Genomic DNA, 17,492 nt, shown 5'->3' with positions numbered 1-17,492 from the left:
TGGTAACGGCGGCCATATTGAAAATAAACAGCTTTCATAAATCTTGAAAGGCTTTTTTAATTACTGACCGAATTTATTCAAATTTGGTACATTGATAGATATACTCAAAACAAAATATTATACAACAGGGCTCTCGGATATCTTGAATAGGAAAAAAGTTATAGATGGACAACTGACCTACCCCTTCACACCTCTGAATTTCATTACACAATCGCCCATAACTCAAGTATAAATGTACCTATTACATTGTCCTGTTGTATAAAGTTTGGTTATGATGTGAACAACAAACCCTGAAAATATCAGAGGAATCGGTTAGAAAATAAAAAAGTAGATGAGAAAAAGGTATCAAAATGTAAAGTTTTGAGAAAAACGACATTTTGTTTCAAAATAGACCCCAAAAAAATTCCTGGGCGGAAAATCTGAAAAATGATGATTGTAACATGCACAACAAGCATTTATGTTCTTGTGAATCACAGTTTCAATACAATCCAGCTAAAAATATGCTAATAAGAAAGTAAATTGTGACATGGGGTACTGACTGTTCAAAACCAAAAAACGAAGAAAACTGATGATAGTGTCCGTTAGAGTACACTTCAAAACATCCCAGGCCCATACGCCACACCATCTTCTTTCTCTGCCTCAAGACGAGCCTGCTCTATAGCCTTCGCTCGCATCACCTTCCTCCTCTTCGCAGCGGCTTTCTGTACGTCCTGGCTTTTGTATAAACGCTTGGTGGTGCGGGCAGAGTTCAGGCGTTCAGTATTTACCCCAGAAGGTACACCAAGTAAATCCTTCAACTCGGTAGTATATCCTGGGCCAAAGTTGAATTCGGCAGCAGCAGTGATGACAGCCACTTCGACTCGTTGCTTGCTGCGGAACTGAGTTTTGCTGCATTTGGCCCAGACCGAGTGGTGAAAACTTTCGTTTGCATTCTGGGTCGCCTTGCGTTCACACCGAAGAAGTAGAGAATCGGCTGTGAGCCTTTCGTAGACGGGACGGAGGTGCTCATGCAGCAGTTCGTAGTTCAGGGGCGTGTGCACCCTGTTCTTGTGGCCTCCTGGATAGACGTGCCTTGCCAAGGACTTCTTGTAGAAGCACCAGGAGTCGTTGCCAGACGGACAGTACATGTGCTGCGGGTGGTCGTCTGTTGAGTATCCATGATGGACACTGGCCAGGATAGCTGTCCTCATCTCGGCTGCAGTGGCTTGGCTTCGGATGGCCCGTGAATAGTAGATGGACAGCTTGCGAATAGTGTTTGCTGTCAGCCTGCCATGGCCTCTTCCACCTAGCGTGACGCCTTTCTTGCTGCAGTCGCTGACGAGGTTCCGTAACGCAGTGCCCAGCCGCTTCCCCACATGATTCAGGCACTCCTCCTTAACAATCTGGACTCCAGGACCGTACGGCTTCACCTCTGTCACCTTGTTGAAGGCTTTGGAGTCTCCATCACCAACAAACGTGGTGTACCGCAGGCCGAACTTTTCCATCGAACGGCTCCACAACACAACTGCAGCCTCCACCTCCATCATCCCCGACGATCCACCATAGTTTATGTTGCAGCCACTAGCTTTGTGCTCCGTCAGCCACGCGTCGTAAGCCAGGGGAGTGTTCGTCTTCTTCCACTGACCAGTGGTAGCGCAAGTCTGGCAATGAAGGCTCAGGACATGGCTGTCGAGTACTAACCCGGTCAGTACATCGATGACGCAGCCAATACCGATGAGGGACTTGTGGCCACGCGTCAGCCAGGAGCCGTCGAAGCTCACGGCGATGTCCAGCACGCCATCCTCCGCGACGCAGCCCATGCTTAGGTAAGCCTGGCGAACAGCGTTGGCAGCCTGAAAAAATACTTTGTCCGCCAGAGACTCACTCTTTCCGTACACCTGAGTGGCATATTTGTTGAAGGTCTTCGGATTAAGACCTGGGAGATCCAGGTGAGCACATAATGTGTTGAACTGGTACGGCCCCAGGCCAGACATCAGAGCCGCAGCCGTGGCACTCTGATTTACCTTGAACGGTTTCCTCTTTGCTGGGGTGCTGGTGTCGAGGGAAGACGTGTACTGGGGCTTACCGACGACGCTAGAACATTCTGAGCAGAACAGGGAGAGCCGAAGAGCCAGGCCGAACTGACCCATCTGACGTAGCGACAAAGTCCCAACGATGCCACACTGGGGACACTGAAGCTGCTTGAACAGCCCCTCAACCTGCGACAACTCCACGATGGCTCGAGACGTATCTTCAGCAGCAGCAGGCACGACATACCTACTCAGCTTCTCCTGGGACCGGAGAGGGATCAGCAGCAGAGGGTCCGGTGGAAAGACAGGCCGTGGGGTCTCTGGAATATCCAGAATCGAAGACGATGCAAGCATCTCTGGGGGCACAGGGACAGAAGACGAGGACTGCGGAAAAAAAGTTACGGAAAAATCAGCTTCATGCAAGTAAATTTCTGGTACTGAATATTCAAAATCTGTTGACTGAAAATGTAAAAACATTAGGCCTGTAGGCCTACATGAAAAAGTCATACAGTTGAAAAAAATTGTGCCTATATAAAATGAATATATAGGGCCTAGGTAACCATGCATTTCAAATTCAGTAAGAAGAGTCAATAGATATTTTTCATTTCTGCAACAAAGAATTAGAGTCTAATGTCTAATCATGCACACACACACACACACACACACACACACACACACACACAAACCACATAGATCTAGATCCACACACGTTACTACTACTAGATAGATCTATATCATTCTAGTACCACAAATACTAAAGTACACACACACACGCGCGCACACAAACCACATGGTACAGATCTTGATCTACACACTATATCTAGATCTACTACTAGATCTATCATTCTAGTAACCACATTTATACTAAAGTACACATATAAATTGATATCACTAGGCTAGAGAATCTTGTCTACGTACCTCAACCTCAGCTTCACAGCTCCTATCGAGTTCCAGTTCCACAGCCTTTCCACGCATCTCACGAGCTTTCTGCAGCTGCTTCGAACGACCAGTCACCTTCTTCTTCGGCATTTTCAATACTAACGCAATTCACAAATCTAGAACAAATCTAGAATGTCCGCTTCAAGTACACAAGAAGGCCTAAGTAAGTAACAACCTTACTAACAATATCAGAGACGAGTGAGCACAGCAATTGTAGAGCGTTATCGACACAGTGATGCTGCCATCCAGCACGTAATCTGAAAGTGGCCCTTCGTTTCGAGAGACAAACGCGTTTCTTTGACTTGAGACTACACACCAAGTACACATGCGCACAAACAATCGACACACATGAGCCTGTATACAAAGAAAATCCTTTGTTCATTCAAGAAAAGACGGAAAATTCCACGTGCAATTATGGGTCAAGCTTTGCGGAAGTGACCTTGTAACTATGGTGGAGAACCAACAGAATTCGAGCATTCCTTGGGGTCATTCGCATTAGCCAATCAACATTCAAGGTCATCTCAGTAGTAAACATTCAGCCCACAATCTAGGTCAATCTTGGTCAAACCTTTGTCTCGTTCTGAGCTAATAGGAAGCGGTGATGAGACGTCATGACCCAGTTGCATATTTATTCAGACAGAGGGGAAAATAACGATTCCATCGATATACAACACTGTATGCTTATTCCGATATAAACTATAATTATTGGTTGGTCAATTGATGAGAAATAGATCATGTTTTCTCAAAATCATACAATTTTTTCCCTACCCTAGTGTTTTGAAAGACAATTTTAGGTGTAAATACGCTATTTCTAAATTCTCTCATAGCTATTTTTAGGTACGGGAGAGGTTGAAGTTTCACAAGATGTAAAAAACCTCGATACCATAATTTGACCCCAAAATCGTCCGTTTTAAAAGCCGCGCTCCCCCTTAAGTAGAAAATAACCATCTGACCCATCATATCAACTGCAGTTAGGGAAACTGATTCCTAGTACATGACAAATCTAGAATACAAATTCAAAACAAAATTAGCTGCTTTGAGAGACACTCACTTGCTGTTGCTTTTCTCTCAGAATATTCAGCAACTCTTGGTGATGGGCAGAAAGTCCTTCACCATCATCCACCGCAGTAGCTCCACTGGCTCCTTCTTCGGTCTGAAAAGAGAAATTACATAAATTTCATAAACATTCAGTCCATAATAAAGTACAAATCAATGGAAATAAAAGTAAGTTTAAGAAAAAAAATAAACATAATAAATAAATATATATTTAAAACGTCAGGACTGCTCTATCAAGCCTTACAAAAACATGTTGAATTGAATGTGTACTTTAAAAATGTAATAGGGAGATTTATTTAACAAAATCTTTCTCAAAGGAAAAATTCTAGTAACCATCATTCAGACCACAAACATAAGATATTCTATCTAGTAAAAAGTAAACTTCTCCCTCTGAAACAATCTGAAAATGCAGTGGAGACTGCTGCATTTTTCTTTAGTTTAGCCGGGTTTTCAGTTTAAAGAGGTGGCTAAAATAGAAGGGGAAAAAGGGATTTTTTTTTTCTGTTAACAGCTGTTTTCAAATTAATTGTATTAAATTTAAGAGGACTCCGCTGTATTTGAAAGTTACTGAAAAAAAAAAGCATTAATTTTTTTACTTAATTCGGCATCAGTAAAAACCATTTGTCAGACTATTCCTTTCTCTTTTTGTATATCTACAAAGTATTATTTTCCTCTTCCTTTTATGAACACGAAGAATGCATATAATAATGATGAACTTTTTCAATTTGATTAAGAAGAAGCACAAAGACATGATAATGCCTTTTACTGCAGGGGGCAGTAAACGTGAGAAAAAAAGTAGAGGGATTTACATGTGGTGCCCTCCAACCACCCACCACTAAGGAACTCAAGAAAATTACTTTCCCTTGTAAATTTTTTTCTCTCCAGACTAACAAAAGAACCGTCTTCTTTACCTCTTGCATTGGAACCCCAGGGAGAGTGAGCAGCTGTTGTTCAAGGGCATTCTCCACCGCTTCCATTGTTCTATTGGAATTTGAGTTCTCAACAGTGCTGCCGACTGCCCCTCTCAATGCTTCTGCAAACGCATCTTCCTCATCGTCAGACCCAAGTCCAAGTTTTGATTCAATGCGTGGTCGAGAGCCCTCAGAGTTTTCCTGAGTATAGAAAAATGAAGAAATATGTAAAACTATAAATATGTCCTATGGATATCTCTTGCTCTGTGCCTTAGCAACAATATTAGCCGTAAAAATATAGATTTACTAAAGAGAGGCCTGAGTACATACGTGTTGTTTCAGATTTTAATTGAACTTACGTAAAAGGATATGGATTCACTATATATAATGAAAACATAGAACCCTGATCACTTACGGAAGTTTCGGAGTTCTGGAATTCCAAATCGACAGACGAATCATCAGAATCCTCCTTTGACTCCATTTTGACAGCAGTGTCCTCTCGCTCTTCTTCAACATCATCATTCTCTCCATCTCTCTGAGCCTTCAGTAAAAGAAGAAAAAAAAAAAGATTTACAAAATAAGCTAAAAAAGACAAACAACGCCATTCTAACAATAAGCAATACATTTTTTCACTATCAAAACAAAGAGACATGATCACAAAGAAAGACAAAAATCATTTCATATCAATATTTTACTTTTTCCAGCAATAACTCATTAGCCCATCACTTCAATTGTCACTCATGATTTTTCTTTTCTTCTGAAGTTCCAGACCTCAAGAAGACATAGCTTGTGAACTTTCGAAAATTTCTGAATAAATATTCATTTTATCTTCAAAACGAACGTCTTATTTATTTTCAGTGGTTGAACTACTCTGTCAACTTTTCAAAAAGTTACTAAATTGCAGCTTAAACTGGGTCTCAGACATTGAACAGCAGCAATGGCTCAACAGTGTGATAAGCTGATAAAATTGAGAACTTGTTAGAATCGCATATGAGATCATACCCGAGAATTTTGAAGCAGTCCTCTGTATCCTTGTTCTTGCTCTTGCAAATTTCGAATAAGTCGTCTCACCTTCTCAACATCTTCTGCTTTTTTCTGAAAGGTAAAAAACGGAGTTCTATCACACTTTTGCTTAAGAGGTATGAATTTAACAAAAGCTTCAAAGGGAGAAGAAAAAACTTTCAAGAGTTACACAACTGTCACATGTTCTGTAAATTGTAGGGAGATCTAAATTTCTGACTAAATAGCATGACATCATGTTGAGGACAACTTTTCGAACAAACACAGGCTAATATGACATTTCACACTTACAGTACCGTCAATGACTTTAGTCCCCAGGCCGTAATATGCGCTCACTACCACTGGCGACTTTAGTCGCCGACCAGGTACACTAAATATAATTAGATAACGAACGGACCCACTGCACAGAAGTAAAGGCAAAAGAAAGTCACTCTATATGATAGCTGAATAGTTGTGAACCTCTGAACTTATAAGCCTGTTTCTTCGGCTGTGAAGGTTTTCTTTTAGTTTTTAAACAAATTCTACCATGGTTTTAGCATCCTAAACTGGTGCGGTACTTGAAGGTTTTTCACTATATGAGACTTCGGTACTGTAAGTGTTAAGGCAATAAACATTTAACCCTCAGCTTCTCCATCACAACTCATATTTCTTTTCTGTGCGCATCGCGACCACCAGTCGTGATCCGACATGAGTGTAGAAACTATACCGCTGACATGAGAATAGACATTTTTTAAACAGCTGGTGACTACAGTCCACCAATGCAACGTTTATTAGTGCCGTTGGCCACGCATTTGGCAGTCTGTGATCACCTCGGATATAGTTTACAGTTTTCAAAATATCGGATTCGTCAGCTGATTTAGAACAGATTTGCTCAACATTTTTCAGGAATCAGATGACGGTGATGAAGAGCCTTAAGGATTAGGCCCTCAAATAAAAAATTTTGGTGTAAATGAAGGGGATATATCGTAGATCAAGCGAGGTTGAGCCCAGAAGGGGATGTTGATATTCCTGCTGATCTCCAAGCAGGCTGGACTAAAAATGATGAGGATTTTGATACCAACAAAAACAACATCATAAAAAACCACATCAGACCAGACATAAGGATAGTTCATTATTTTAGACACATTTTTCCTCCTTACTGTAATTAGAAATTATATAAATAAGAAAGATATGAGCTTTTTTTATAACCATGTTGAAAATTAGCATTTTTCTAAAATAAACCCAGCACTGAAAGGAAGTAATAGTAAAAATGGCTTAGCGCTAAGAGGGTTATGATAATACAATACTTATTTGTTGTTGCTGAAAGCAAAAATGTGATCCCATTTGGATTTTGCTAAAATCAGAATGAGCTCTAGACCACAGTTGACTGAAACTGTTCCAAGACAAGCATCAATTCTGTTCTAGAGTCCAAGCAAAATTTTCTTGTCACATTGTTTCAGAAAATCACTGCCTTGAAAAAGGCAGCAGAAACAAATAAAATACACTCAAAGAAAATTAAAACACTGCATGACATTCCTAGAACAACATGGATACATATCTAGAACTACTCAACTTCCTTCCACTTACCCGATCTCCTAGCTTCTCCATACCTTCCATCATTGATTTTGCTTGCTTCATGAAGTCCCGAATCTGCATGAGACGAGCCACTATCTCATTCCTGTCCGGCTGCAAGAACATATAACACACCTTAAGCACATGCATGACTAAACAAACACAAATGCATGCCTTCAAAAAAGAATCTTCACGTTACAATTTATCTTCCTTTATTGATGATATAATCAAATTTAGACAATGACAATCTTTATTCATCTCGCCGGGAGAAATTTGTCCTGGTTGTTAACAATGGCAGTAGACGTTACAAAATTTAGACAAAGGAGCACTCACACAAACACACAACAAGACAGTACATTAGGCCTTGTAAATACATGTCTCACGTGCTGGGACAACCCGCTACGTAAAACATTCTCTCTCTCTCTGTTTCATTTGTAGCACTGTGTGTTCAGTAACCTCACTGTAGTTGGGACAAAAGAATTTCTATATCTGTCTGTTCTTGCTTTTTTAGAAATGTATCTTTTACTGCGGGTCGATAGTTGAAATTCCGATGTCAGATTTTAAAAGATCACAAAACAAAAAACAACCCACAGTTAAGAGGACTATATTGGATGTCAACGTATAATTTACAATAGAAATGCCAGTACTGTAAAGATTGATAAATTATATGGCACAATTCCAGCAAGCAAAAATAAATACCTCAATTCTTCTAAAACAAAACAGAGGTTCAAAAACAAATTCGAGCATCAAATCTACTTCTTTTTTTTTTAAAAGGACAAGCTGAAATTCACTAATAATTGAAAGCAACACTTACACTTACACCAGACTCCCTGTTAGCAGAATAGTCCATGTTGTTATTCCTATTCACTCGCCTCTCTCTGGCCCCTTTGCCATCTGTGTCCGACTCGGTTCTATTGAACGATGCATTCTGCAGCCTGCGCCTACTCTGAGAAAACTGCCGCTCATTATTCCTTTCACCATCTGTGCTAACTTGCTGGAGGGGAAAAATGAGAATAAGCAGCGAATTAAGCATACCACGAATCAAAAGTTTGTCACGAACATACTCAGTAGGAGACACAAATCAAATACATTGCTTCTTTGAAAATAGCTGAAAGAATGTGTCTTCCTTTCTTTTTTCAAAGGTAAGAATATGAAGCAAAGCACAGGAACATCAACTGTTCAAGGGAACAATGTGAATGAAGTACATTGAATTTAAGTTTTCTTCATCAAAATGTGGCAGTCCCAAGTTAAACAGCAATACCGTATAAAACCCCCCCAAAAAAAACAAACCACCATTCCTTTCACAAATCAAAACCAAAGGCATATTCAAGCATCAGAGAAGATTACTGTTAGAAGTGCACTTCAGACCAAATAAAAAATAAATTTTAAATTACCTCTTTCCAACAATTTCGGACGTAAAGATATAAACAAGTCATGCCTTGAGTTACAATGACTAGACCTTGATCACAATTTTTTTTCTTGTCTCTTGAGCAGCGCAAACCACTTACATCTTCTAGATCACTGAACGTCATGTGCTGTTTCAAATTCTCCAGGGCGACCCTTTGTGAGGTCGGTGTGCTGGGAGTCAGTTTAGTGCGGGGATAGGTGGAGGGGGTGTGCTGTTTTCCATCTCCATGGGGCGGTGAATCCATTGACAAAGACTGCTCGCGTTCCCTCTCTGGATTTCCCTTTGACTTTTTCCTTCGCTTAGAGTCACCAGTTAAGTTAGTTGGACGGAGATCACTCAAGTCCTGTAAAAAATTTCATACAATGTATCCATAACAAAGATCGTTCTTTGTAATAAGGTACTTCAAGAAAACATAAAAATGAGTCGCTTAAACTTCAGTATTCTTTCACAAACACAATCAACAACAGCTGCTAAGGTAACTCATGAATACACAGCTTTTTCCTTACAGTTTCAGTACAAAACAACCAAGAGTACCAACTGTCACTAAAATTTCACTACGCAAGTTTGATCAAAGAGCTAATGGAACATAAAAAAGGAGTGCGGGGGATAAATCTGTTAAATTTTGATTCAGTTATCATGCTGATTATCATTCATCTTCAACAAACACAATAAGTCATTACAAAGAAATAAATGTCTTTTTACAGACCCACAATATGATCATACATACCCAATTATTAATCCGAATGTCACTGGGAAAGCTGTTCAAACTCTGAGCATCATCTCTGTCGGAACTCACGGAGCGCTGCCAGTTGCTACGACGCTTTGTTTCAGACTTGGCCTGCTTATTGGAATGATATCCACCTGAGGCCATCTGCAAAGAGAACCAAAAAGAATGAATTTGTTTTGAAGGGCTAGATGGACCAAGACTATTTCTTCCACCAGTTTAATGTAAAGCTGGGAAATTTCAAGCATTCCCCATAACGAAATCACTGCGACTGTTCATCTAAATACAATATATGTACACAGTCTAAAGATGATCTATACAAGAGTAAAAAGTCATTGACACACTAACAAACACAGCTCATATCATGAAAAACAATCTTTTGACAGAGAAAAATACCAAGCACCTAGGTCTACAAAAATCCAAATCTCTGGAATTTCGCATCTGTTCACAAAATAAGAAAAACCCAAAAGAAAGCCTGTCCCAGTTGATAAGATCATACACTTTAACCTAAGAGTAAGTGCACTCTTCACAGAAAATGAAACCAGTTAAAAATCAGTGCCACAAACAGTAAAATTTCATTTTCCATAAAACGAGTACCAAACATCAAAGAAACCGTTGAGACATCCTTGAGGGGAACACTTTACCCAAGACACAAGAACTGCAATCAATACGTATCTTGCCTCCTCACTCTTAATTAGTGCCCCAGCATGAACTGAATTATTAATGAAGGAAGCTGTGTCTCTGCCCAGACAAATCAATAGGAAGTAAGAAAAGCACTTTTTATTATTCTGCAGCATGAAGTCTGCTATTTCGATGCAGAACAGTCAAAGACTGAATGAAAGCAAGATGTACTCAGCTAAACAGAGACAAAACTCAAAAAGAACAAAAACATGAAGCATGAAACAACATGTAAACATGAACTGAAATTATTTCTGTAGAAAGCAGCATCATATGATTGTATTTGGTTGCTCCACATGAAAATTTGAAACTTCACAGTAACTGATCTTGAGAAGACTGGAAAATTACAGCCTTTAGAGTTGGTTATCTTCCAAAATGCTGTATTCCAAACGAGTAGCTATAACATCAGAACAAGCAGGATCAAATCTATACATAAACAAAATATGGTGTCACAGTGAAATTTAACAAATGGCAGTATTCCACATCCCCAGCATTCTAATAATAATAACAATAACAATAATAATAATATTAATAAATGCTTTGATATAATATATGAGCAATTGCCAAAACATGAGACTCTCTTGAGACTCAGTGGCGCAAAAAAAATTTTCTTACCAATTTGGCTCTCTTTTCTGTCAGTCACAGATTGACATTTAGTGCTCATATTCCTAGAGTATCAGAGCAAGGAGACGTACGGTTTTGGAGATATGGGTCTATTGGTTTGGCAACTACTGTATTTCTTGTATGTAACAGTGATGACAAAAACAGATAAGCAGCAATTCCATTTGTTTAGTAAACAAAGACTTTGTACACTATGAACTCCATTCATAATGGTAATATGAATGACAAGCTTTGTAACAATGACGCAGTGCACAGAACATGTCATCATTGTTATGTACAAGAAAGGATACACATTGGACATTATCATTAACAACACATCACAATAGTGAAAGGCTGTACAAATACAGTTATCAAAGCCCCAGTACCAGAAAAACACATGTGTAAAACAATTTTTAAACTAAAATGAGGCAAAAGCACAAAATCAATTGAGCTGACCTGTACATAACAGTGATGACAAACATGACTTGTACATAACAATGATGACACAATGTACAGGAAAAGACAAAAGTCTTGTCTCCAGAGAGAAAAGCGCACTTTAAGAATAAAAAAACCCAAGAGAGGTTTCTTTTGCTTTGAAACAGATACCAGGTCATATCAAAGACAGTAGACAATCACAATTACGTTGCTAATTATGACAAAGAGTACTCGTACATAACAGTGATGACAAAACATACTGGGAAAAGGTAAAATCATGCCTACAAAGAACAAATTTGCACTATGAGATCACACAGATCAATAAAGGCGTATTTTGTTTCTAAATGAATCTTGCATGTATGAAATATATGTTGAAAACTTATTGATATTAGCAATTATGAAAAATATTACTTGTACATAACAATGATGACACAATGACACAATGTATTGGAAAAAGGCATATCATGCCAACAAAGAACAAATGTGTACTTTTGAGTTAGACAGATAAACAAGGACATGTTTGTCTATTTGTTTGAGTAAAAAGAGCACACATGACTTAAATAATGTTTGCTCTTAGGACAATGTAATTTCTAGTACGTCGGTCAGTCTTGTACGGCTGCATGACGACACCCCAAACGTCATTACTAAGCACAAAAGCTAAATCTATAACCACAGAAATGATCCATCTCTCGAAGTTTGTTCACACATCACACTCTTGTTCCAGGAATCCAATGTAAACACCACAATTTCACTAAAATATTCAATAGGGTAGCCTAAAAACATGCAAAACAGTCCAGTACGTCACATTCAACGCAAGATTCTTGTGCGCAACCGGAGGGTGACGGCAATGACTACTTTCGTTTTTCTCTTTACCCCGTTGCTCCCGCTGTTCTGGGGAAGCGGGTAAGGGGAAGTCACGCAAGAAAACAATTATATCCGGGCACTGTTGATGATCCGTTCAAAACAAAAGTAGGCTAAAATTCAGACTTTCGGTACGTCGCAAAGTGATGCCATTAACAGCGAATGTTGAACAGCCGACCGAAATCGTAGATCTAGGAACCCGATGTTCCTTTCGCGCATCGCGGCTTTTGAACTATTGAATAAATGACGAAAAGCAAAAAGATTTAACCAGCTGTGGTGATTCTACTGAAAAATAATGGTGTTTTCTGAAACACCTAGTCCGTGACGACACCCCTGACGCACAAGTGATCCGAATTATTCGTTTATTTGCAAACAAATAAACCGATTTCTTGAGCAAGTGAACCTTTCTCGATCACAAATAGCATAGAATCAAAGCACAGGTTTAAAAAAAACACCCAAAAATACTCAATTTTTGACATTCTTGGAAGTTTGCATTGGTGTGCTCAAAATGACACTCCAGGAATCACTAAAAAACGGACATTTTTGGCACAAAATTTACAAATGCAAAATTATAAAGCTGACATGGGGTCTAAAACTGCTAATGCAGGTTCTACATCCTATATTTGACACGTGTATAAGTTTTGGAGGAATAAATACTAATGCATTACATTTTATGCACACTATTGTGAGATGTGTGTGTTTTTCCCCACGTTTTGGCAATGGCTCATATATAGCACATATCCACATTCTATGCTCTTTACAAAGCACTATTATAACCCCAGCAAACCCTGCAACACTAAGAAACATACTCTGCTTCCACTGAAGCATACTGTGCAAACTGCAGATTTCACTAAAACACTAAAGAACTTACTAACAAGATCTTTCACTGTATCATCCTTTTCAACAGTAAGTTTCACAAGAAACTCAAAAAATTCAAAGACAAGTCTCCTCCCATCATTAACATGGGTGGCACTGCTATCTGAGTTCAGGGTTTGAAAAGAGAAAGGAGCACTAAATGAAGCCAACGAAAAACACTATGGGGGATCTATAAAGGGAATGATGTCAATTTATCCATCCCAATATGCAAAGCAAATGCTTTACAAAGAAACAACTCCGTACACCCTCCCCCCCCAAAAAAAATACACTGTGGAGCATTCTTTAAAAAAACTGCCTTGAAACAGAAGGAAAGTTTAAATCAGGAAGCAATTTGCATAAAAATACAAAGACACAAAATCTCAAGACCACATGTTCAAAGTAACTATCTAAACTCAAAGGCCTCAATCTCCCTCCAAACCCCAATACTAATATCAATACATCTTACACCAACCAATTTCTTAAAAACCAGTGCTGCTATTTAATTAGATTTTTACTTTTCAAAGACCACCAAAAAAATGTGTGCACTATACTAAAAAGTAGAAAAAGGACAAAAAATCTGAAAAAAAAAGATTTTGAAACTTTCTGAGGGCAAGTCATACTGATAATTTAATTGGGGCTTTATTTAAAGAACTTGGGGCAATTGCAATTTGTCCAGCGAGAGACATGGGGTACTATTAAATGATATACCTGAAAAATACTTGAAGCAAAAATAAAGAAAACCCAAATGGATACTTTCAGAAAAATCTTAGAGGAGGAAGAAAAAAAAAAAAAAACGACTAATCCAAACCCTTCCAAAGCTACCAGTCATGAACGCATGTTATGACAGCATCATGTAGTACTGAAACAAAAGTAAAGGCTTGTGAAGGATAAAAAAAATATGAACACAGCAAGGTATGCTCAGAGATCCAACCCCTTTGAAGGCTACATCTCTAGGGAGAGATTTTATAAGCACGAGTCTCAACTCTGAATTGTAAAAAAGGAGGAAGTTTCAGTGTGATCGCGACAGAAGACCATTTTCGTGAGACATCCATTATTATTATACTGTTTAACCCTAGAAGGCCGGAATAAAAACCATAAATTTATAAAAGCAAGGTTATTTCATTTCAATTTGAGGGTTTGGAAGATAATTGAAAGTAAGAGTCACTTACCAAATATTTACAATCTTGATTATATGTATGCATATGTACAGAAAGTGGTGGTTTAGCAGGGGAAATTAGAGGAATATCATTCAGTAGCGACAAGACTACATGAATGTGCCATCATTCGTATCTGTTCTTTGTGTCCATTATTATTCTTTCCCTTATTTGTCAATCATATTCATCCGCTTTGTTTCTGTCCTGTTTCCGTCCCAGTCACGCATCGTCTGACGTATGTCTTCGTTGTGCTTCATCATTAAAGTCCTCGTCAAGTGACAAAGAGAGTTAGCATTTATTTAGAAATGGCAGTAGCGAAAATTATAAGGCAGTAATGGATATTGTAGATTGAGAAGCTAGTACTGACAGTTCTAGAGAAATGAGCTTAAAATTGATTATATTTCTCATCTGTAGATTCAAAAACATCTCACCACAGTAACCAATGCCGTAGTTGGCACTTGAAGCCATTTTAGCAGAAAATGGTTATGTTGTAAATATGGCAACTTTTGTTGTCAAATTATCAGTTTTCTATTCTTGTCAAATTTGACACAAGGGAGGGGTCTATTCCTAGGCACTGAAATTGTCATTAATCAACCTGAGAAATGACCCCATCCAGTATTATTAGTTTAACTTTTCATCTCCGGCAAGGCGCTCCCAGCGGCTAGCGGTCGGATAAGCAATGCTGGTAAACCGCTGGCAGCAGCTCGGGCACATTCCTTTACGACGACTTCAACATCAAATTACTTTTCGGCATTGCCGAAAACAGGTCTCTTTTACTTTTATCGGAATTTCATTTATTATATTAGATGAAGAACTATCAAAACAGGTTCACTTGTTTTGATTTAATGACCAATTTTGTGATGTTTTCTTCATTTTTAGATATTTAGTACCAAAAAGGACCCTGGCATAGTGGGTTTACATCGCAATGGGGGTATTCCGAGGCGAGGCTATCTCGTCTCGGGGTGTTCGCGTCTCAACGGGGAAAAGGAATTTTATTGTACGGCATGCTAGATTGAATTAACTTATTTTTTATGGTTGGCATGGTCTAAAGTCATCATAAAAAGCTTTGCAATTATTTAGTCACGCTGCCGACATATATTCTTAAAGATTCCATGTTGTGATACGATGCTATAAATAAAATGGACTCATCCCGACACCCCTTTTCGCAAAATCGTAATATGTACACCACAATTTTAATTATAACAAAATAACTACGAAATTGGTAGTAAATCTGACTGCAGAAATGATTTCTACACTCAAAAACACATCGGGTAGCCAAGTTTCTCTCGAACACTCCGATTAGTTACCGAGATATCATCGATTTTCTTACAGAATCTGCTACTGCGTGGTCCACTTTTTTGGAGTATTTTCCTATATGTGGGTCATCCATATTTTGCCGACCTTTACAACCCCATAACTTTTTTATTTATGAACCGATTCTCAAAATTCAAGAAGCATAATTCTTAGAGTTGAAAATTCTTTCTTAGGTACCAAAAAAGGAAGTGGCTATTCTCATCCGGGGTGAGAATAGAAAAACGATCTACCTCTCACCCCGGGTGAGACTTGCCAGCGTAGGTTATTCTCACCCGGTGCGAAACAAGACCTGCTTTTCCTCATTTTGGAATACTGTCTATCGGTGTGGATGATCAAATTGATAAAAGCCAAGAAAAAATTACGTTATAGCACAAAAGTAAGCTAATTTGATCGTCTTCAAAGATGCTATGGCTATTTCACTGTTCGAATCGAGCCGAACTACGCGGGTCGCCATTTTGTTTTGCTCGGAAGTTTTCGCAAGATCTACTCCTCCCCTCTCTCTCTCTCTCTCTGTCTCTTTCTGAATACTGTCTATCGGTGTGGACGATCAAATTGACCAAAACAAAGTTAAAAAATGATGTTAAAACACAAAAGTAAATTAATTTGGTTGTCTACAAAGATGCTACGGCTATTTAACTTTTCGAATCGAGCAGAACTACACCGGAAGTTCTCACGCTACTCCTCTCTCTGTCTCTTTCTCTCTCTCTCTCTCCACTGCCCACATACAAAATTGTACGCTTTTAGTAGGCTACAGTTGTAATAGAACGTTTGTTCACGGCACAGAATTCTACAATTTTTCTGTTATCACAGTGTAGAATTCTGTGGTTTAGGGTGAACGCAAAATTTGTTGGCCTAGATCTAGGCTATAACAGTGAACACGCACCGGGTGAGAATAGCCAAAAGACTAGCCTGCACTATTCTCATCACCCAGCGCACCCTGCCCTAGAACGTAGGGGGGCTGGATTGTACTTTACCGGACCACCCGTCTCGGCCAGTGATTACTACGCACGCCTAGCCTAACTACACACTCATAGTACTCTGCGTGCGGACAAAAGGTAGTTCCGCGGGCGACTTCGCGCACGCACAGCGAAGTCAGCGGCGACTGGCGAGGCGAGGTGAGCGAGAGGTGGTGGTGGTTGAGAGTGGGCAGGGGATTTAACTTTGGTGGACCACCGTGTATCATACCAACAGTGGGGTGGGGGTGTTCAGGGGGGCTTGCCCCCCTGGAAACTATAATTTAAAAAACACCCAAAAATACGAAACAATAACTAACTATAACATGAGCGGACTGTCGTGTTTAATATCAATGGGGGGGTTTCAGGGGGGCTAGCCCCCCTGGCAACAATAATTTAAAGACACTCACACACACACATATAAACAATAGCATGATAGGGAAGATTGAAGAATACCGGACCACTCACAGCAGGCCCTATTGTGCGAGAGAGTGGGGTGGGTGGGACGGGTGGTAGGGGTGGAGGAGGGGGGATTCAGGGCCAGTGGCTGGTGGTCTGCTAATGTTAAAAAAGGCCCTAATCTAGATCTAGATTCTAGATGTAGATCTAGATCTAGGCCTAGATCTAGACTCTAGATCTAGAATCTAGAGATCTATCATCTAGAGTCTAGATCTACCACTCATCAACACTCTGCAGTCCTACACTACACTACACTACACAGTACAGTACAGCCTCCTCTCTACACTGCACTACACAACGACAACCACTGCAACAGTGCAACAGGCACAAACATGATCAAAATTGTGAAATGTCAAATAAAGTTGGAACAATGAAAGTGTATAATATCCTTGCTCTGTTTGAAAACAAACCTTAATTCCGTTAACAATAAAATGCAAAGCACTTTGTACAGTCTATTTGAGAATGCCGGTCAGAAGTGAAGAAATTTGTCGACTGCTCATGCTCCACAAGTAGCCATTTTCGACGCTGGCGGTTTAATTTCCGATGGTTTATTTTTCTCATGAAA

General features: G+C 39.4%; 2 protein-coding genes across 7 annotated transcripts in view; both read right to left on the bottom strand.

Moving 5' to 3' along the window:
- LOC101849024 (pericentriolar material 1 protein) overlaps window positions 1–17,478 on the bottom strand; it is a 55,442-nt gene extending 37,964 nt beyond the window's left edge. For 5 of the 6 annotated variants that reach the window (XM_005091124.3, XM_005091128.3, XM_035973094.1 and 2 more), the window contains exons 1-9: window positions 17,338–17,478; window positions 9,622–9,765; window positions 8,995–9,237; window positions 8,301–8,480; window positions 7,502–7,600; window positions 5,918–6,010; window positions 5,331–5,456; window positions 4,916–5,116; window positions 4,000–4,101 (exon numbers count right to left, since the gene is read on the bottom strand). In XM_005091124.3, coding sequence (XP_005091181.1) covers window positions 4,000–4,101; window positions 4,916–5,116; window positions 5,331–5,456; window positions 5,918–6,010; window positions 7,502–7,600; window positions 8,301–8,480; window positions 8,995–9,237; window positions 9,622–9,765 — 1,188 coding nt within the window. In that variant the 5' untranslated portion in view covers window positions 17,338–17,478. The remainder of the gene's footprint in view (window positions 1–3,999; window positions 4,102–4,915; window positions 5,117–5,330; window positions 5,457–5,917; window positions 6,011–7,501; window positions 7,601–8,300; window positions 8,481–8,994; window positions 9,238–9,621; window positions 9,766–17,337) is intronic. The other variant, XM_005091127.3, reaches the window with a different exon arrangement.
- Window positions 53–3,972, bottom strand: LOC101848798. Its single transcript, XM_005091123.3, has 2 exons — window positions 2,928–3,972; window positions 53–2,393 (listed from the first exon to the last, which is right to left on the bottom strand). The coding sequence occupies exons 1-2, from the start codon at window positions 3,036–3,038 to the stop codon at window positions 594–596; spliced, it is 1,911 nt and encodes a 636-aa protein (XP_005091180.1). The 5' UTR covers window positions 3,039–3,972; the 3' UTR covers window positions 53–593.
- Window positions 17,479–17,492: the final 14 nt, after the last annotated feature.

Source organism: Aplysia californica, unplaced genomic scaffold (assembly GCF_000002075.1).
Source record: "Aplysia californica isolate F4 #8 unplaced genomic scaffold, AplCal3.0 scaffold00026, whole genome shotgun sequence".
NCBI classification, from domain to species: domain Eukaryota; kingdom Metazoa; phylum Mollusca; class Gastropoda; order Aplysiida; family Aplysiidae; genus Aplysia; species Aplysia californica.
This window is presented reverse-complemented; position numbering and strand designations above follow the sequence as displayed.

Excerpts from the sequence above, each read along its gene's own strand:
- LOC101848798 (XM_005091123.3), bottom strand. The coding sequence starts at position 3,038 with ATGCCGAAGAAGAAGGTGACTGGTCGTTCGAAGCAGCTGCAGAAAGCT. Across the intron at positions 2,394-2,927 it reads GCTGTGAAGCTGAGGTTGAG|TCCTCGTCTTCTGTCCCTGT; the intron begins GTACGTAGACAA and ends TTTTTTCCGCAG.